We start from the raw sequence: 22,396 nt of genomic DNA, 5'->3' as shown, positions 1-22,396 counted from the left end.
TAATGTTTTTAATATAAACTTAAAAGGGGCTTACATCCAGCCTTCTCTCTTTCCTGGCTTCTCATTTATTCCTGTGTGTGGCACTTACTTTTCCTCCATTTCTATTGGAGGAAGCATATGATCCTGCAATGATTGTTCCTTGTCTGTTTCTCTTATCAGTTTCCCGTAGCTGAAATACTGTTAACATCCACTTTGAAACAATTTTTTTCATAAAGTTTTGCCTCTTTTTTTGATTTGCAGCAATTTATCACCGGGAGAGATTCAGTGATTTGCGTAGAATCACAGGATGTTGCACCACGGAGACTTGAACCGGGATCTTGAACTCTTGAGTCAGAAGCTCTGGTGGCTGCCCCACATCCTCTTCACTCCTGTGCTATTTGTCAGGGAGCTCTTTCCTTCATCACATACGATGACTGATAAAAACAGTCCTCATCACAGAGGCACAACTGATGCATTACCAATGCTTGTTTTAAAAGCACCTCCTTAAACAAGCTGATGCTGTTTAAAAAAAAAAGTTCCCACTTTGGAATATCACCTGACAGGATTCCCAAAGGTAAAGCTTTCCCAAACTGACAACTTACCCTTTCTAAATCAGTTACCATCTCCATTGAAGTGAAACTTAAATTGTGTTTGCAAACCTTTGTTACATACCATTGCCGCTCACAATTAGTAAAACACCCCCTCCTAATTGCAATTAGGAATGAAATGCAAACCCCAGTTTTTGAGTTGCACTGGCTTTTCGGACTCGCAAATAGGTTTAGTAAATAGAAATCAGTTTTGGAGTAACAAATTCTGTGATTTTTGGACGCACAGGTTTTGCAGTCACTAAAGACTGACTCCGGAGCGCGGGGCTCACGGTTCCATCGCCGGTGGCAGATCAGATCAGCATCATGTGACTCTGGGCAATAGCTCGCTCAATCTTCCCGGCAGCGGCCAGCGCCTTGAAACACTTAAGGGGTGATATGTTCATGCTTTACAAATAGGAATTATTAATATATTAAAACTGGTATATTAACAGGGAGTTTCCTTTGTGCACTGCTCACATGAAATCACCAAGGATGACTAGTAGCATCATGCAACAGCAAGGCAAGAAGAACAAGAAGCAAACAACAAGACGTAGGTTCAGTAAATAGTTTATTCACAGGTTTGGCTTTGCTTGTTGTAGTACGCACCGCATGTAAGTCAGATGAGAACTACTGGAAAGCAATGACATTTTTCCATGACTAAAATCTTCCTGTCCCCGCTAACAGTCTGAAGCAAATAATGTTTTGGCTAATTGTAACATGGGCTATCTGTGCTACAATGGCGGGGCCTAGGCTCCTATGTGTGAACAACCCTCATCTTTAAAGATGATTGGCGGACTGTAGATAATGATATCGCTCTTACTACTGGAAAATGTAACCTACCGCAAGGACGCCCCCTCCCTCATATCTCGAGAGACCATGGCTGATTGATTACCAAGAACCAAGACTTAGTTCAGTCACCTATGCCACCACTGTGAGCCTTGTATAAAGCACTTTAAAAAAAGACTTTGTGGAATTTTTTGAGGAATGGCATATAGTTCTACAAACTGGCACTGCATGAATGATACATATTTATATTCCGTGATCAGTTCAACCAAAAATAAAATTTATTTGATTATAGAAAATGCTGGAACAGCAACTAACTTGAAATATTCCCAGGGTTTCCTGAAAACCCTAGAGTAGCAAACACTAGCTAAGAAGCAAAGCTGTTTAGATACACCAATATAATCAGCATGCCTTGTGCTTTTCTGTTAACCCTCTGAGTACTGATTTAAGTGCTGACATAGAATGAGGAAGTTAATTTGTCCTTTCAACCTTCATGTAATCACACCTATACAGTGTCACTTTATGGGAGATGGAGAAGTACTGGAAGTCATGTCATCGTACCACTGTGCCCGGCTCTTGTCCACCAACTCTAGTGGTTTTCTTTGTTTATTGCAGTGAGATACGATCACTCGACTCCAAAATGATGCTGTGTTTCTGCAAGATGTGAGGTCTGTGTTGCATACATACATATATATATTTGCAATAATACATATTATTTAGCACCAGTATTCATTGACTATACACATAATGGGGGAAGCATACATGGTTCCATGTTATGCTCGATGGTAATAACTTGGTCGAAAGATTCTCCCCGCGATCAAGTTATGAGAAGGTGAAATTAAATGTGAGTGAGGATCCAATTTTCCAATGTTTTCCTAACTAGTTCAGGCAAATTTTCAAAACAAAAGGGTGAAATATAGCTGTGATGCACTGGAGAACCCTTACTATCTCTTAAGAAACCTTAGTAAAGTGCAGACACAGTTGAAGCATGAGACTGTGTGAATAACATACAGTGAAAGTGTATGCTCTATGCATGGAACATGAAAGCAACAGAGACTTGACGTGATTCCTCAACTATTCATAGCATGAAATTTGATGCAATTAACTAATTGCTTTATTTACACTTTGGCCGATTAACTGAGGAAATTTCAGTCTCAAGTACTAAACACACCTGATGACTGTCCTGAACAAATAGATATAGAGCTGCAGGAAATTCTGCCCTGGGAAATATTGCACTTTACTACAGAAGTGACCAACCTCAATAGATCTATCAACCACTTGAAATGATGACATTAGGCTACTAAAGTGGAACCAGCCATGACAAGTGCTTTAATGAAAATATATGGAAAAGTCGGAGTAGTGCTTAATTTGAGCCAGTTGTTTCCAATGCTCGGCACCTGCACTTATTTGTCAACACCGGCACTTGTGACAGTTTCCCATGCGGTGATGCTGTCTGGCTAATTAAGAGATGACAGCAACAGGTAATTAAGAATTCAATATAGATTAAAAATGACTATTACCTGCCACCCAGTCCAATCCTATAGCTTTGGAATCCTGAAATAGTCCAAACTGTGACACTTGCAGGAGTGTGATGGTTAGGAGTTGTGTTACTATCATTGTCAGCATGGCAGGGGCTATGAGTGGTGCAAGCTGCAGCGGCCTCCTGATGAGAGCCCTGGTACTTATTTATTTTTTACAAATTAAGCACTGGTTCACTCGGAGGCAATTGGTTCGTTCTTGTTCAAAACAAAAAATCAGAATATCACACCTTATAAAATGACAGTGAACACAAAAGCAGTCATTCAGGCAAACTCATTTGAGAAAAAAATCTGTCTTCTTCTGTGATAGCAAGTTATTCTTTTAGACAGAAATTTCTCCAATTGACCCATTTGCAGTGAGGTGCATTATTTAGTGCATCACCCTTGGATATACTGACTAAACTAGACGGCCAACTTTAAAGAAAGTTGAGCACTCAGAGGATTAACACGTGCTAAGATTACATACTTGCAGACCCTAGCTTGGCTGATGAAAACATTCATTGTTTCGAACTTTAAAGTAAAATGCAAAACAGCTTAACCCTTTGAGGATCACTTTAGCAGCAAGTTTCCACTAAGACTTAGCACGCGTACTGAATCTTGAAGTTAATACAAGGAAAATACTGGAAACTATCCGTTTGTTCTGCCTTTGAAGACCAATAAATTATATTTCCTGATCTAATCCTTTTAAATAAAAATAAACAAAAATATTTTCAGAGTCTCAAAGGGTTAAGCCGGGCCTATGACTGAGAGAGTTTCTTTAAAAGGGTGAGTTAGGTGAGCGAACGGTCTCAGAGGAGCTCGGCGAATAGTCTTCCGATTCTGAGGTCAGATCCGGCGTTACTGGCTGGGCCTCGTACATCCGGCACCTCACATCCTGGTTGCGTCTTCGTCTGAAAACCTGCCTCTCCTTATCAAGAGCGGTGGTCTGGCGGGGACATAAAGTAAGAAAGGAAGAAATTAGGCTGTGAAAACTGCATTTTCAAAATAACAGGTGACAATAATTTAATTTCAGATTGAATGGAAAAGGATTTTACAGCATATCAAGCTCCAACAATATAGAGTACAGAATCTCGACTGCCACTAACTATAGCCATATGGTATGTATATATAAGTAAGTGCTATTCTTAACACCACACCTATGTACCTTGATGGGGTTATTTACTCTGCACAGTAAATGTAAGGACAGCTGTAGTTGATATTCTGCACTTTACATTGAATTGTTGCAGGCCGGTATGTTGTTACTTAATATTGTTGTAATCTTTTACAGCTACTATCCTAAACCACCCTACTGCAGGCCTAGAAGAATCAATAATATTGTAACATGTCTATAAATTACATATTTTCTGGTTGATGTGCTATTTTCCCCCAAATTTCTAAGTTACTGTCCCAAACAATACATAAAATGTTTTCCTTGATCTGCTACATAGAATCAAGGAAATACATTTCTTTAGGACAGAATTGCTGGCCTAAGGTATTAACATTGTCAGATCTTTCTTTTACCACGTACAGCAGTGTAGGAGACTCTTTATGGACTGGGTATGATCAGAGTTACTTATCAGTAGAATTCGGTGCCCTGAAACAAATGAGAACCTTCTCTGGCCCCTTTCAGGAAAGCTTTCAAAACCATCCTGTTATGGCAACATTTTCGATTTGTCTTTTGGGTTTGAGAATAGCTGAGGTACTCAGGAATTTTCTCCTAACTGTTCTTATTTCAAATCGTTTAATAACTATTTATGTTTTGTGATAATGCTCAGATGTCTTATTCATACCAAATCAGGACTGTAAAAGAGTTTTAAAAAAATACCGAATTTTGAAGTCTTGACACATGTACTACAATACCATAAATACATGAAATCAGGGTAATCATCTTGGTGCCATTATGAAATATGATTTGCCAAGTGGATAGCTTTGCAGTTATTTCTTTAAAAATCGTTTTGATGGTGGATGAACGTGATACTGTTGGGGCATGTTTGCTGCACACCCCGGCTTGTGGCCTAAAAGTAAAAAAAAAACTAATCCTGTAATAAAAACACCCATTCTGCCTTTAAATGAATCGCAGCACGTAAAAGAACATAGCAACAAACAACATTTCAAAATAAAAGCAGTCGTGGAAGTATAGAGGAGAATTCTGACTCAAAGCGCAAATACAGGACCTGTCACCAGAGACGCTTGACGCAATAAAGATGGCTGCTTAGGCGAGCTGAAAATTCCTGCTGAAATGGCAGTGCGGATGGCGTTGAATGCAGCTGAAGACGGCATTGAACAGTATGCAGTGGGGAAGTATGGACAGCATAGTATAATGCTGGATAGGATGGCGACACGGTAGCGGATGGACTAAAAAGAGAGATCAGTTCTGCCTGTAGACATTTGATGGCATAGCCATCATGAGGACAAGCCAGAGCATGGTGGGAAAGAGAGTGGAGAGGATATGGAGGTGTTGAGCCAGCCGCTTTGAGCCTCGGGCTGGACTGGGCGGCAGTGCTGACAGAGCTCAAAAGGAAGTCCAAGCTGGTGTGGCCCGTACAGGTAAGAGTGGCGAGGATTGGTGGGGGGGGGGGGGATTGAACAGACGACGAGGGAAAATGAAGTAAATAATCCATTTTCCCTATCTGCATCAGTTGAATCCCCCCCCACCCGGCCCCACCGCTCTTACCTGCATGGGCCGCTCCTGGATTCAAGCCCTTTCGGGATTTGCTGGCATGTTACTGGGCAAGTCCGAGGAGAGGAATGTGGATATTTGCAGTCAGCAGCCTGGGCAATGCAGGACTTATGAAGAAGGTCCCCTGGAAACCAAGCAGCCAGACAGCCAAATGGTACATGGTGGCATACGATATCTAGTAAAATTGGACTGTGTACATTATGTAGAAGAGAGATAATGAAGATGGCAGGAATTTGCATAGTTGTGAAGTAAAAGTAACATTACCACGGTGCGCATGTTAACACATACATTCATGGTGAGACTCTGAAACAGATTACGAGAACAAATTGTAGTGTGAAAGCAGTGCAGAGCAGTAATTGATGTAGTGCAGATAAGATTAGCATAGCTAACTATTGCAGATCGCTGCGGTACAGTGCGAGGGACCCATGATGGTGAAAGATAAAGTTCCATAAGCAGTGCCGCTTCAAACAAACATGGGCAAATATTCACAACTGATCCTCTCAATGAATGCCTAAAGACAAGAACAAGCTCCAGTGGAGTCGGATTTAACATTGTTGGATGGTATGAAAGTGAAACAAGGTTCAAGAGTATCGCTAGAGGCAAAGGTAGATGCACTGGCTGTAGACCTGGGATCAGTAAGGATTGATCTTCACAATGTTACAGACAGACTGACCCAGATAGAAATGCAGGCTGCTAACAAGCAACATACAGTGACCACAGTGCAGAAAAAGGTGGATGATCTCATGCCGAAGGCCAAGAATCTGAACACCTGAGTGAAAGATGCAGAAGCAAGATCACATAGGAATAATATTTTTGTGGTTGGACTTTCAGAAAGAGAAAAGGTAGAGTGCCTAGAACTATTCCTGCAGGTTTGGATCACAAATACACTGAAACCTAAGCGACTGTTGAAATATTTTTCCAATCGAACAGGTGCATAGGATGCTGGCCATCCCTCCTCCTCCAATGGTGGTACTAAGAACTATAATATTTAGACTGCTCAATTACAGAGACAGAGATACCATCCAGCAGGAAACATGGAAAAGATAGAGCGCACAACAGTCAAGCTGTGTCCATTATCACTCCGGGTTCAGAAGCTGCGATTCTCATTGGAAGTAGTAAAGAGGAAGTGTAGGGCCCTAAATTTGACACATATCATGTTCTTCATTGTGAAATTGAAAAGTCGTCATGGGAATAGTTTGCATTTGTTGACTACAGTTGAGCAAACAGGGAATAGCACGAGCAGATGGATAACAGAACCGACGGCAAAGGCATTTCAGTAATTGAAAAGAAGTAAATGACTGAGGTTTGAGTGACAAATAGACCCACCCTGCGCAAGAAGTACATATGGCAATGGAGTGTGATGAAGTATCTTGAAAGGCTACAGAGGGACGTCCCAAATAGTCTACTGTTTTGCTAGTTTACAGACTAATAATTGGAGGAACCATGGCCCCCTGAGGATCTGACCCAACGGGTGTCCAGTGAGTGACTCCTGCATAGGTGCTGGTTCACCAGAAACAAATATTGTAGTAGTGTTGTACATAATTATAGCATGTTTGAATATAGCACCTTGAGCATTGTAAGGTGGTTGGACCCAATGGATAGGAACATTTTGCATATGCATGCATGGGCTTAGACAGAGAAGCCATGGTGTGGATCAGAGTGTTGCTAATGTTGTAGAGATTAATATGCTGAAGATGAGATAACATACAGATTCTGGAAAGTATGGAATAATGTAAACATGAGTCAGTGGGCCATGGTTTACGGAGGTCCTTAGAAAAGTAAAAGTGCATGTAAAAGCCTGGAGAGATTATGGCGGAGGAATTTTCATCCATCCACAAAGTTTTGGAGAATACGTAAACAGTGTCACCACGGGGTTTGTGGAGGCTAACAACATATTACATCCGAGTCAATCTGGGTTCAGATCTAACTTTAGTACTGAGACAGCCCTACTAGAAGTTTCTGAAACTAGCAAAATCACCTTGGATAGTGGGGGGAATGCGGTACTTGTACTACTAGATCTGTCGGCGGCCTTTGATACCGTGCCCCATGACCAACTACTGGAAAGACTCCAGGATTGCGGGATTGGAGGCACGGTTGTCAAATGGTATACTTCCTTTTTAAGTGGCCACCAGCAAACTGTATGATCCCCTCCGTTCTCAGCCGGTATCACCCCCATGAAAGTGGGTGTTCCCCAAGGCTCTGTGCTAAGCCCAGGCTTGTTCAATATGTATATGGCCCCACTTGCACTTTTAGTGGAGCAATACGGTGCTAAAATTGTGTCTTACGCTGACGACACGCAACTTCTGTTTGCCAGCGAGGAGGGCAGCGTGTTTAGAGGTAGTGAGATAAACATCTGTATAACGGAGCCAATTAAAGTGTAATCCTGAAAAGTCTGAGATTATTTTTTTCGGACTCGACCTGAGCATAGAGTGGCGCCTCTTGTGGCCACAGGACATGTCACCGACAAGTGTTCAGTTACCTCAGTAAAAACCTTGGGGTAAAGGTGGATTCAGACATGTCCATGAAGACCCAAAACTGTGGCCCGCACCTGCTTTGGGCTTTTAAAAAAGCTGAGGAATTTCCTTCCCCTGCTGCCGATCTCCCTTAGAAAGACAGTAGTTCAGGCCCTTATTGCATCTAGGCTGGACTATGCTAATGTCCTTTATTTAGGCCTACCGGAATACCTTCTGAGCCGCCTTCTGGTGATCCAGAACTCGGCGGCCAGAGCTATTCTGATGACTGCACCCAGGGATCACATGACCCGCCCACTTAAAATCTCTCCACTGGCTTCCGGTGCGTAAGAGGGTCCAGTTTAAGGCCCTCACCTTGGCCTTCAAGGCCCTACACAACTCTGGGGCCCATTACATTAGGAAAAGGATACAGCATTATGCCCCGCAATGGACATTGAGGTCCTCGATGCATTATCTGATGACCATTCCTAGGTTTTCCCGTTCTCGCAGGGGTGACTGCTCTTTCCAAGTGTTAGCACCGACCTAGGCGAGTTCAGGAGGAAATTAAAAGCCTGGATATTTCACTAAGTAGTATTAATCCTGTAGCCGTGTGTCCTTTTCTGCCTGTTTTCAGTGGTTGTTAGCGCCGGGACACTCCATGGAGTAGCCTTGCGCTCTATAAATATCCAATTACAATTACAGCGAATTCCAGACATGGTGTATCAGGGCAGTGTGTTTTTGATCACTCACCACTCTAGGTCTGGTATTCATTCCGGAAATACAGAGTGGCTATACCCCTTTGGGGTTATCTGTTGCTGCACTGAAAGACACTGTATTTACTCATACAGTGAAAGAGAGCATTGAGCAGCATTTTGAGTATAAGGCAGACATGACAGGAAGCAGCGCTATAGATTGTGATGCGATGAAAGTGGTGTTTCAAAGCACAGATATGGCTAATTTCACTTGAAACAAAGTGATATTGAAATATGCTGAAAAGAGAAAGACTAGAATTCTGGCAGGCACATCAGTATATGAGTGTGCATGCACAGCATGATGTCATATAATCAAAGAGAGAAGGATCACTTGTCCTGCATAACTAGGGTATACAGGGTTCGTTCTTACTAGTCCCAATAAAAAACCCTCATGAACGTATTTTGGATGGTAACTTAAGCGGTATATCTTGGTTCTCCGCTTTCCCTCACACGTGTGTGCATAATCATTGAGTGTTGTTGTTTTGCACCCTCCACCAGGAGGTTTTACCCTTAGTTAAGAGCAGTAGTGACCAGTGATGTGCTTGTGGATTGGTGAAGTGAATGGGTTAAAAATCTTTTCTTTCCAGGTTAGTGTGTTTATTCGTTCTGGATTCAGAGACAATAAAATAAGATTCAATTACTCTCTCACATTGTGGTAAGTGATATAGGTCGACATGTTTCAGCCCTCACTTGCCAAAAGGTCAATCGGGCTTTCTTCAGGACCACGGTGTAGGATGTGAAGAGACCTAGGGCGTCTCTTAGTGTGATTGGTTGGTTGATTGCTTTATTTCGATATGCATATATCATAAAAGCGATACAAAAAGTTAAAACAGCATGTCGGAAAGAGTATGACTGTACAATAAGTAAAAGCATTAAAACACGTTAGACCATCATAAATTAGTTAAAAGAAGATTAAATTGATACGGACAGTCTTCTAAGTCTAATCAACCAGGCCCATTTTAAAAACTTGGCAACGGCACAAACAATCGGGGGGGCTGTGTCAGTTAAAAGAATCCGAAGGGCATCAGAGTGCTGGCGAGTACCCAATTCTCTGCAGATAGGGCCGAGCCAGCGTGTTCTTGGTCGGCCGTAATCAGGGCATTCAAAGAGGAAATGTGGCACAGTCTCTGGTTTGTCAGGACAGAAAGCACAGTATCGTGAAGAGGGCTGGAAGTTATTCCACCTGGAAAAGAGATCAGCCAAGGGTAGCAGCCCCAGCCGAAATTTGATATACAGGGACCGATCCATGGCAATTGTTATTAGGTCCATGTATGGCTCGTAGGCAACAACATCTTTTATCATCAGAAAAGCTGCGGTGGCTTTGCAGTGGTGCTGATTGCTGTTGCGCTTCATGCGGACCCACTCCCAGAACAGTCTTTTTAGGGTCTCCTTCGGGGGAGCGGAGTGGCTATCCCAACAAAAATCCAAGCCTAGATCCCCTAGAAGGTGTTTGATGTTCTTCAGCCATTTGATTCTGTGCCATCCGTCGGAGTGCATCACCTCAGCGAGGCCGTCAGCGTAAGATTTTAGCTCCGGTACCCTCCACAGACGGGCCCAGAGCAAGAGGGGTCGAAGGCGAGCCTGGTCCCCTATTGCTTTACAGCCTGCATCCATGAGCACTGGGATAGTCGGACTACTTGATGGTATGGCAAGGAGGTCTTTGATGAATTTGTTTTCCGCCTTGCACAGTAGATCCACTTTACCCAGGCCCCATAATTCGGCTCCATACAGTGACCCAGGGACCGCACGAGCTTTGTAAATATCAAGTAGAGGGGCAACACAATGTTTAGTTGAGTTGTTAAACTCTTTGAGAAGAGCCCCCCCCACCCTTTTATGGGTCAATACCATTTTGTTGATATGGGCGTTCCAGTTCATCACGTCGTTGAGTCGAATTCCCAGATAATCGAATTCTGCCACTCTTTCTAGGGGTATCGAATTCAAAATAGGGGGCCGACCAAGCTTGCGGGGCGGGTGCAAAACTAAATACTTAGTCTTTTCAACATTGATGACAAGGCCCCTGGAGGTGCAGAAGTCCTGGAAGCGATTAAGCAATGTCTGGAGACCTTGGGGTGTTTTAGAGATGAGGAGGGTGTCATCGGCGAACAGCAAGGTTGGAATTTTTACGCCTCCCAGAGTGGGAGCGTCTGCTGGTTCGCCGAGTAGGTGGTCTACCACCCCATTAATATAGAGGGAAAATAAGGTAGGAGCCAGGACACAGCCCTGCCTTACTCCCCTCTCGACCCTGATCTTATCGGTCTTTTCCCCGTTCAACCCCCATCTAACCTGGGCATAGGTGTTATTGTGCAGTTTGATAAGGAGGTTTAATAAATACCGGGGCATCCCTAGATTGTGTAACACCCTCCAGAGTTCCTCCCTGGGAACCAGGTCAAAGGCAGTCTTTAGGTCAATGAAGGCCAAATAAAGACTGCCTTTGCCTAGCTCCACCACCTTCCAGTATAGTAGCAGGAGCCTGAATACCTGTTCGATGGTTCCGGTACCTGAGCGGAACCCAGCTTGCATGTCGGACAGGATGTGGTTTTCATCCACCCATTGCGTAATCCTCCCCAAAATCACTTTCCCCGCCAATTTCTGGGACGAATCTATTAGGCTTATAGGCCTATAGTTCCCAGGTAGGTCCCTACTGCCCTTCTTATAAATGGGGACCACCTCAGCACCTTTCCACGAATCTGGCACCGGACCTCCAGCGACAATTGCGTTGAGGAGTGCAGAAATTATTGCACCCCACTCTTCCGAGTATGCTCGAAGGAGATCACCTGGGAGGCCATCCGGGCCAGCTGCTTTAAGTGGGACCAGAGTTTTGATCTGTTTTGTGACCTCCAAAACTGTAAAGGATTCCCGGTCTTGGATCGGACTAGAGGGCGGGGTGGCAAAGGGGTCATTTAGAGGGCCTTCAATGGCAGAATAGAGTTTTTGGAAGTGGGAGAACCAAGTTTGGGCATTGATGGTACAGGGCCTCAAAGTGTCGTCAGGACGGTTCCTAATTCCCACCAGGTCCCAGAAGCGTTTTGCGTCTTTCCCTCGACTGGCGGTCAGAAGGTCCTGCCAGAAGTTATCCTCCCACTCTATTTTGGCATTTTTTTGACAGAGTGCATAGTGCCTCCTGGCCACCCTAGACCTAGATGGTAATTTAGATTTTACTGCTTCAATGAGAAGTGACTTCGCCTCCCTGCACTTCTGATTGAACCAGCCCAATCTGCCTAGTGGGCTAGGTTTCCTTCTATTTGTATTGACTGGCACTACGAAAAGATCGCCAATGACCTGGGTTATAGTGCAGAACCTCAGGGTCACCTCCGACAACCCGTCCACCTGGATGTCCAAGTTTGTTAGGGCTGAGGCAAGAAGCTGCCTAATGGCAGAGGTTTTCTCCTCAGAGAGTGCTAACTTTGCCCACTTTAGCCGCCGACCACAGTTGGCAACTACTGACAGGTCCGGGGCGGGGTTACAGGGAGTTCTAGTCACGGGGCAGGACATCCACCTGTGGGACATGGTGAGAGAGAGAAGATTGTGATCACTCTCGACAGATGGTATGACCACCATGTCCTCCACCATGCTCCACAGATGAATGTCAAGGAGAAGGTAATCGATCCGTGACGTGTGCCCTGGCCTATTGTAAGTGTGGACCCCGGCTTTGTCAGACCCGGTCCTGCCATTGGCGGCCCTCAGGCCAAACTCCATGGCTATCGAATTGATCTGGAGGGCCACTTCTGACCACCTTTTAATGGGATTCAGTTCAAGAGATGGGATCCCCCACCTGGCATCGAGTTCCTCTTGATCAGATAAGATTTCAAGGTCCAGGGGCTCAAAAGTGCAGTTAAAATCGCCCCCCACCAGGGTGCAGGACCTATGAGGTGATAAGCGGAGCTGGGCTTCTAAGCAGGATATTATTGGAGATTCTCTGCCCCCCTTTGTGCCTCGGGCATAAATGTTAAAAATGTTTAAAATAACTCGGCCTTGGGAGTTTTTCAGCACTATGTTCAAGAGATCAGGGCATTTAGTGTCCCGCTCCACCACCCTGCAGTTGAGTTCTGAAGCCACCCAAATTAGGAGGCCACCCGAAGGGCGGCCCCTGCCGGTTGCACTAGGGGCTGCTGGCAGAAAGTGGGTGGAGTAACCTGCCTTATGCAGGGGCACCCCGCTCCAGGTTTCCTGGAACATGTATATGGAGTATTGCTCCACCAGCGAGTTCCAGTCAGGGAGCGCTAACTTCCTCTCGAGACCCGCCACATTCCAGCTGAAAACCCTAAACGAGGGGTCCGTCACAGCTGCAATGCTACGGTTCTCGACGGGGGGCAGCGTCTCCGCAGCCCCCACAACGGGAGGGTCAACCAGTAAGCCGGGAACTTCCCCGATTTCCCCTTGCTCTGGGGCATTCTTGTCGGTATCCTGGGATTGTAGTGCAGTCGAGGGGCAGCAGGTTTTTGGGGAGGGGATGGACTCAGCAACAGGGTTAAGGACCTCAAGATCATCCCCGGGAACGTCAAGGAGTCAGCAGCCCCAGAAGCCCCAGTTTTGCATCACTGGCGCTGGATAGAGATGCTGCGCGAAGACTCCCGGGGAGGGAAGGCCGTGGGCGATGTTTAGAGGAGGGGGCCCGACAGGGCATAGTGGAGTGGTCGGGAACGTTCTAGGGTAAAAGAAGGATAGGTCGACAACATCGACCCCCGTTCCAGCCGTACGGCCTTGGGAGCATATTGCGTGGGCAGCTCTTATATCTTGGAAATTAACCACCACGCAATCGCCCTCAAAGAGTTTTTTCCCGTGGCCGATCCAGCTCACCCTGCGCACCCCAAGGATCAGGCCATCTACACCCACTGGAAGAGGTCTATTAGTTTTCATCCAGTGAATGACTTTGTTTTTCAGCGCCTGGGGTGTTTCCTGTTGGGATTCTTTTAAAAGGGGAACTTTGGTAAGGACAACCACGTAAGGGTGGCATTCAGGTGGGAGGTTTACCGGGGGGCACTTGCGTGGCGGGATATGCTCCGGGGCTGCTGGGGGAGGATTTTTTGGCAAAGAGGGGGTTTTAGGCACAGGCGGGTTTTTGGGAGGGAAGGTTGGATTAGTAGCCCTAGCGGCAGGTGCTGCTCCGATAGTTTTATCAGGCGCAGCATTTGCCGAGAGGGCACTTAGGCCAGTCCCTTTCTTCTGTTGGCTCTTTTGAGCAGGATTCGGCACAGGTGCCGTTACTGCTGAGGGGGTAGTGCCGTGCACCTGAGCTACATGGGTGAGTTCACTGGTCGTCGACCGCTTCGCACCGGCCGGGGGGACAGAGGCAAGGGCTTTCCCTGAGGCCGGTGTTTTAGCCGGCAACGACGGCTGGACTCTAGTTGGTTGGCCAACAGGGGCCTCCCTAGCCACATTCCTATCTGGGATGAATTCAGAAGGTTTAGGTTGCACTTTCAGCAGGGTTTTCAAGGAGAAAAAGTTGTCCCTTGTTGCCTGTTCAAAATTGTCAAGTCTAGCCCCCAGGTTCCTAACTTGGTCAAGTAACGGGTTAAACAATGATTTTAACAAATTCTCGAGAGACTCGAGGGGAGTGACCTGATTAGCAAGAACCGGTGGGGCTGGGGGCAGGGGTAACGGTGTAGGGAGCTCGACTGCATGCTGAGAGGGTCCTATAGACCCAAAGGGTTCCAACTCCCCAGTGCCTTGGTGTGTAGTGTCCCTGTTTTGTTTTGTCCTAGAACGCTTGTGAAGCATGGAATAATTCCCCCTCCTAGTGTTGATTCCCCTTTTCCTTTTCCTATGGACCCGCGGAGATGGGATCTGGGGATGAGGTGATGTGTGAGGTGAGGGAACAATAGAAGCCGCAATAGGCCTGTTGTCAAGAGGGCTGGCTATGTATGAGGGTGGGCCAGAAGCAATAGCCTCGTTACAGCAGCTACCTGTGGTGGGAAGTGATATGAGGCTTTGTATCCTGTCTAGTCCAGCCTCTAGTACTGCAATTTGGTGCTCATCTGGTTGGGGTGAGATGGCGGGGGAGATAGGCGGCGATAGGGCATGAGCCACAGATCCCAAGGAGGACCGCTTAGATGGAAGAAGGTCAAGCGAAAGGCGGCGTTCCGTCATTGCGATCTCCTTTTCAATGACGGTTGCCACCCGGGTGATGAATTTGTCCATTGTTCCAATCATCGTGGCACCCCCTATAGCACTAGCTCCGCCACCCCTCAAGGCTTTGCCGGATCTGGTGGACATGGTGGGTCCGGAGCCTGCAGTTAGACTCAGGGGGATAGAAGACGTGGAGGGCGTAGGAGAAAGGGGGGTGGCCCAGCCCAGCCTCAGACAGCCCCTGACTGCCACAGACTGCCCGCCCTTTGCTCGGGCTTCGCTCGGCGTCCCGCTCGCGTCCCGCTGAGCGCCTAGCACTGCGCTAAATAAGAGGGCGTTACAGGCAGGGGGCGTGGCTGGTGGTGGGCGCGTCCGCTGGCGCACCTGTGAGAGCAGGGACTCCTGGATCTCCGAGTCCCTGCTAGAGCCAACGCGATTCCTCCTCACCGCCTCCTGTAGCCCAGCGCCAAACACAGTGTCCGCCTTCCTTTAGCCGCGAAGCGGCACCCGCGGAGCGGGTGCGGCGAGGGGTAGCGGCGGAATGCAGGGGTCAGTCCCAGGGCCAACTGGACACACACAAGCGCCACACAACCTGCTGCAATTCTCAGGTGGGTCCCGTGAAGCGCTGGAAACACGCGCCTTTTCTTTCTGACCGGGCGGGGGGCGTGGCTGGTGGTGGGCGCGTCCGCTGGCGCACCTGTGAGAGCAGGGACTCCTGGATCTCCGAGTCCCTGCTAGAGCCAACGCGATTCCTCCTCACCGCCTCCTGTAGCCCAGCGCCAAACACAGTGTCCGCCTTCCTTTAGCCGCGAAGCGGCACCCGCGGAGCGGGTGCGGCGAGGGGTAGCGGCGGAATGCAGGGGTCAGTCCCAGGGCCAACTGGACACACACAAGCGCCACACAACCTGCTGCAATTCTCAGGTGGGTCCCGTGAAGCGCTGGAAACACGCGCCTTTTCTTTCTGACCGGGCGGGGGGCGTGGCTGGTGGTGGGCGCGTCCGCTGGCGCACCTGTGAGAGCAGGGACTCCTGGATCTCCGAGTCCCTGCTAGAGCCAACGCGATTCCTCCTCACCGCCTCCTGTAGCCCAGCGCCAAACACAGTGTCCGCCTTCCTTTAGCCGCGAAGCGGCACCCGCGGAGCGGGTGCGGCGAGGGGTAGCGGCGGAATGCAGGGGTCAGTCCCAGGGCCAACTGGACACACACAAGCGCCACACAACCTGCTGCAATTCTCAGGTGTGATTAGCAATGTAGGTATTTCCTAAAATGCTATTTTTCATAAGGATGTGTCTGTCATTTAGGCTCCTTGAAGGTCGCTAGGTACCTGTATTCATGGGTACTTCTTACCTCATCGGGATCCCAGTTGGTCAGAGAGGCCTTCAGCGGTCTCACTCGGCACGACTTGTGCTGACTCTGCCACCTGGGCCCAGCATGACGTACATCAGTTTAAATTGAAGATAATGGGGAAATTGCCGAGAAAGAGATGCTACAAAGCACACAGTATAGGCAGGTCTTACAAAAGGAAGGAGATAAGATGGGTAAGATGCTGGGCTGGCCTGGATGCTTAAAAATGGGAAGGTCCACTGTCACGAGGACATGGTCCCTGACACGGACGGACGGGGTGTACCTGATAACGTTTGTCCATTTCCGCCCCGTCCGCAGGGTCCCTTGGACGTTTCCTGGATTTCCTCAGCTCTGCCTTCGCTGACCCCGTCACTGGGCCTGCCTTCCTTGACGATAGGGGGGAGTTCCCCGGCATTTCCGACATTCAACCAATCAGGAGTGCTTTCGTCATTTGACCCAAACCAATCAGATGAGCTAGGGGCGTTTAAGGAAGCCCCGTTTCTATCTGCTGGCGCGGAACCTCCAGGTGAGAAGCTGACCCGCGAGGAGGACGCCAAAGAAGAAGAAGACAGAAGTACCGAAGTGCCGCTTCAAGGACTGCCGGAGCAGAGACTCGACAAGCCAGGAGGCCAACGGAATCACGAGCCGCCCTGCCACGCTTCCAGGGGAGAAGTGTGGCTCCACAAGGTACGAGGGCGTTTTCAAGGGCTGGTTAATTCACGGGGTGGGACGGGGTAGGGCGAGGGTGGTCACTGGCTCCGTGCACTGTTCCCGGCATCACTCGGATGTTACGACTTAAGACTTAAGAAGGTGGTGGAACCCTGGTGATCCCTCACTCCCCTACCCCCTCACACTCATTGACCCCGGTTTCAGCCATTAATACGGCTATCTGTTTTCCTTTCTTCCTGAGCCTAACCGGACCCGAGAAGAGCCACTGGGAAAGCCAAGACGGGGATTCAAGAAAAGGAAGCCCAACACAGGAAGGAAACCTTGCTTATTGGACTCTGTGCATTATTGGATGCTGAACTGTATACATCCCTGAACTCTAAACAACCCGGAGCAAGTGTACTTATAATTAAAAGGGTTATCCGAGCACCTCAGTTCGTAGCGTCCATCCTTTCCCCAGCCCGACTGTCACATCCACATCAACATCCTGGCAATTATAGACGAGTTATACCACATGGTCAATATGCAAGAGCATACAAACAGGGTATTTCTTGGTTAGAATACATTTTTGACTGCAAACCAAGGAATCCCAAGGGATGGGAAGAGTAAGTTGTGTTGACTATCCAAACAATTAGCAAATAGATGCAAAAGCAGAGGGATATGTTGGGGGAACTCATAATGCAGTACATGTACAAAATGCAATAATAGAGCTGAGTACTTGTAAAACACCGGGGGCTGATGGCGTTCCAATGGAATGGTATTAAACATACAAACAAGGAAATACTGAAGCAAGCAAAGAAGTCCAAAATCATGTAATATGTTCAGTAAAGAAGCATTACAAGATCGAAGTTGTGTTTGTTGTGATTTATTTATTGCAGTTATTCACATGTCTTGCTTTAAATGTTATATCCAATACAGACAGGCAGCCAACACGTTTCGTCACAGAGACTTTTTCAAGGCTGCAAAAGAATATACATAGTATCTTACACAAATGTACCAATGACATAGGGATAAGAATTAAAACTACGGCATCACCATCACCAGACGGAACACAAAAAATATTGATGTGATACTGAAAGATGGCCAGTGAAGGGTCATGTGTATTGGGGGAAAATCTTAAGAAGGGTTGAGCAAGGTTAATTGTCCATGCATTAGTATTCCCACATTTTTAATGCGCCCTTTTGCCAAGATGGCAACCGTCTGGACCTTAACTGTAGCTTTTACTTCACCTGCAGTCCTCTTTCTCCTTTTACCAATTGACCGGTACTTATACAGAGTTCCATGCACATGTCGGCTAACTCATTGTCGGTAACATACGTACACAGTTCTGCTACCTTTCAAAGGAAAGTAGCCCGTGCACCGCACCGCTAACTTCTCTAACTTTGTCCCGCCATCATTCGAACACTCAACAGGATTACTTGATAACTTTTGTGTTTATTATTTGTAGGCTTATGAAGGCTAAGTGTAGTACATAGGTTGTCTTTCTAGTTCTCTTAGGAATGTGATTACTGCTCCTATTCTATGTTCCATGTTCCACCCTCCCTGCTCTCTGTGTATTCCACTCAGTGGCAGTTTACTGGCTTCTGCTGCTGTTGGTGGTCTGCTCTTACGCTGTCTCCTAACTTCAATAAAGAAACCTGTAGAAACCACCTCGTGTCTCTGGACATCGTTTACTACAGTATTTTGGCGACGCTTCTTGAACCCCTGCAGTGTTCATCACCTCGTTACAGCAGAGAGACGCAAGAGCAGACCGATTCGAGTTGAATCTACTCTACGCTGCCTCACAAGATCCGACAGCCTCACTCTGGACATCGCAACGGAACGGGCAAGTTTTTACCTGCTCCTGCCTCCGTTTTCCCTCGTTTTGTCCTTCTGTCGTTTCTTCAGGCTGCCTCCTACTCCTGCGGTGCCGTTTGAACTTTGATGACGCATTGGAATCCTCCGCGGGAGTTAGCGATTCTCCCTGTGACGTATGTTGGTGTTCCTTTTCTTATGCGCGACTCATTCTAACGCGCCGCGCCTCTCAGGAACTGACGTATTTGCGTGTCAACGTCATCACGCTGGGAGCCATTTTGTGTTTCCATGGTCACCGATTCAACTCCAGCAGAGCACCGACGATGCGCTCGTCTTGTGTGCATTTATCACAAGTAAACCTTCGTTTTCTTTGTTGTTTGTAGCGCTTTTCCCTGGATTACATTAACTATTTATTTGGTACTGAAACATTTCCGTTTATTTTGTTTTTGTGGTATTTTCGCAATTAACAATATTTTTAGCAGTTTCTGCCTCTCACTACAGTTCAAAATATGTCTGACCAGCCTTCCTTTCAATCTGGCTCCATTGTTCTGCCACCCAGTTTTCTTTCCTCGCCTGGCCAACCCAGTATATCATGGGAAGACTGGTTTCCCATGTTTGAGAATTATCTTGATGCCTTGGATGCCCAAGAGTTCTCTGCCAAACGCAAGAAGGCACTTCTTTTGGGTTGCCTCGGTAAAGAAGGACAACGTGTCTTCAGGTTCTTGCCGCAAGTTCTGGTACCTGGTGCACAAGCACCATTGGATGAGTATAAGGAGACTGTGTCTCGTCTTGAGATCAGATATGCCAAGGAAGAAAACCTAGTCATGAACAGGTATAAATTTTACACCAAAAGTCAAAGAGCTGGTGAGAGCATAGACAACTTTGTTTCTAGACTACGAGAAATGTCAGTGAAATGCAAATTTGGCAACATGACTGATGAACTGATCAGGGATCAGCTCATTGTACAATGTAATAACAAAAAGATCCAGGAACGTCTTTGGGCAGCAAAGAATCCCAATCTGCAAACAGCAATTGATTTGGCAAAGGTTGTTGAACAGTCCCAAGGGTGTATGAAAGAGTTGGAAAAAAGAGCTATCTCAAGTGACGTTAGTGAGGTGTCTTGTCATTCGCACATGTTTCCAGGTCCGGAAGATGATGATCAAGACGAAGTTGCTCTTCTTAAACAGAGAAAGTTCTTCAACAAGAAGACTGTTAATGTTAAGACAAATAACACTGTTAAACCTCTTTCTTCTAGGCAATGTCTTAGATGTGGTAGTCTTGCACATGCTTCAGATTCAAAGTTTTGCTTTGCATCCAAGCAGGAATGCATGAAATGTGGTAAATTGGGGCATTATGCTCGCGTGTGCAGAGGTAGGGCTCGTCCTTCTGTTTCATGTGTTAGTGACATTCCAGGGGTAAAAGATGACACTGACAAAATTTTGGTGGTTGGTAAGGACTGTGATCTTCAACATGAAGACCAGAAACGCAGAAATAGACCCAAGGCTCTTTTCATTATTAATGACAAGGATATTTACTTGATGGTGGACACTGGTTCGCGTTACACCATTATTCCCAACTCCATATTTGTTGATTTGTGGGGCATGGGTCCTCTTTTCCCTACAGATATTTCTCCTGGTGGGTATCAGGGAGAGCCACTAAATATCCTTGGGTATTTTGAGGCACACATTGTGTTCTCTACGAGACATATTTTTGGGAAGGTGTATGTTTCAGAATCTGGTCCTGCTATTCTCGGTTGGATACACCAATATGATCTTTGCATTGTGGTGAATCCCCGAGCTGACCCTCAGGTCATGGTTGTGGAGGACACTGAGTTGTCTTCTTTGCTCTCCAGATTCAAAGGTGTGTTTGGTGAGAGTTTGGGAAGGCTCAAGGGCTATTCACATAAAATAATAATCAAACCCAACTCAATCCCCGTTCAGCACAAGGTAAGGCGCATTCCTATTATCATCAGGGATGAGGTCAAGGGTTTACTTGATGACATGTTGAGTTCTGGGGTCATTGAACCTGTAGAGGCCTCCCCTTGGGTTTCGCCCATTGTCGTCCCCAAGAAATCTGACGGCAAACTCCGTTTCTGTGTTGACCTCAGGTCTCTCAACCACTGTGTTGTTGCCGACACCTTCCCGTTACCCAATATATCTGAGTTAGTCACTACCCTCAATGGGGCAAGACTCTTCTCCAAATTGGACCTCAGGAGTGCGTACCACCAAATTGACTTACATAAGGACTCTAAGTCCCTAACAGCTTTCATCACTCCTTGGGGTACCTTTCAGTTTACTCGTCTGCCCTTTGGTCTCAAGTCAGCAGCTAGCGTCTTTCAACGCATGGTGTCAGGTATTTTCGAGGGTGTGCCTAAGGTGGTCTACTTCCAAGACGATATCCTGATTTACGGTCTTACTGAATCCCAGCACAATTTCACACTCAGTGTTGTCCTTGAAAAGTTATCTGAAGCTGGTCTAACTTTACGTAAGGACAAGTGTTTGTTTGGTGTGTGTGAGGTAGACTATTTGGGCTACACCATCACTTCCTCTGGCATTAAGCCCAAAAGGAACTTGTGTGAGGCTATTCGTTCTGCACCCTCACCTTCTGACAAAGACCAGCTACGCTCTTTTATGGGTTTAATAGAGTATTACTCTAAGTTTGTACAGAACTTTTCTGATAAGACTGTGTCTATAAGATCTTTGCTCAAACGGGGTGTGGGTTTCACTTGGGGACCTGAACAAGAGAAATGCTTTGTTAACATCAAAAATGAAATTTGTGATGCAAAAATGTTATCTCCCTTTGATGTACATAATAAGTCTATTGTCACTGTTGATGCCAGTGCACATGGTTTGGGCGCTATGCTGTCTCAATTGAGTGGGGGATCAGAGGTCACCATTGCTTTTGCCTCCAGGACCCTCACAGATACGGAGAAGAACTATTCTGTTATCAAAAGGGAAGCATTGGCTGCTTCTTGGGCTGTCGAATACTTCCGTACCTACTTGTGGGGCATGAAGTTTACCCTACGTTCTGACCACAAGCCCCTTATCAAAGTTCTTTCTCCTGGTGGGGCTGGAAAGGGTTCTGCCCGACTTATGAAGCTGGCGGCTAGATTACAGGAGTTTCAGTATTCAGTGGAGTACATTCCTGGTTGGAGAAATGTCCAAGCCGATTGCCTTTCCAGACTGTCTATGGATTGGCGTTCTCCTCATAATTCAGTCGTGTCGTTAGACTTGGATGATGTAGCTGTAGCCTCAGTTGAGGATGCTGTTTTTGTGGGTGAAGGTGTTTTCTCTTCTAGTGACTGGTCTAGAGAAATGTCTGCTGATGCCACTCTTCAAGAAGTCATAAAACTTATAAGATTGGGCTCTAGGAGAGAGAGTTCTGTCTCTGTTGCTGTTCGGCCTTACATTAAGGTCTTAGATGACCTTTCTATGGTTGGAAACATCCTTTTTAAGGGTGAAAAATTTGTACCCCCCTTTGGTTTAAGGACCAAGCTTTTGGCCTTGGCACATGAGGGGCACATGGGCCAGACCCTCACCCAAAGACGTATTAAAGATCACTTCTGGTGGCCTGGTGTTGACTCCCAAGTTGTGGATTGGGTTGAAAATTGTTCTCTCTGTAGAGAAGGGGAGAAGCGGTTGAAAACTGGTCCTAAGTTGGCTGATAGTGCACACATTCTTTCTCCAAATTTGCCCTGGCATACCATTGCTCTCGATTTTATTGGCCATATGGGTGAGCTAGGTGAGAGTGACAGATTTGCCATTGTTGTTATTGATGTCT

The 22,396-nt window shown here is 46.6% G+C and overlaps 1 protein-coding gene across 2 annotated transcripts in view; it reads right to left on the bottom strand.

The window, feature by feature from the left end:
• Positions 1–1,117: 1,117 nt before the first annotated feature.
• The window catches only part of DCLK1 (doublecortin like kinase 1), a 1,249,627-nt gene continuing 1,228,348 nt past the window's right edge, over positions 1,118–22,396 (bottom strand). For both annotated transcript variants that reach the window (XM_086935106.1, XM_086935105.1), the window contains one exon: positions 1,118–3,812. In XM_086935106.1, coding sequence (XP_086791232.1) covers positions 3,755–3,812 — 58 coding nt within the window. In that variant the 3' untranslated portion in view covers positions 1,118–3,754. The remainder of the gene's footprint in view (positions 3,813–22,396) is intronic.

This window comes from Lissotriton vulgaris, chromosome 8 (genome assembly GCF_964263255.1).
Source record: "Lissotriton vulgaris chromosome 8, aLisVul1.2, whole genome shotgun sequence".
Classification (NCBI taxonomy): Eukaryota; Metazoa; Chordata; class Amphibia; order Caudata; family Salamandridae; genus Lissotriton; species Lissotriton vulgaris.
Note: the sequence above shows the minus strand (reverse complement) of the source record. Positions and strands in the feature narration are given on the sequence as shown.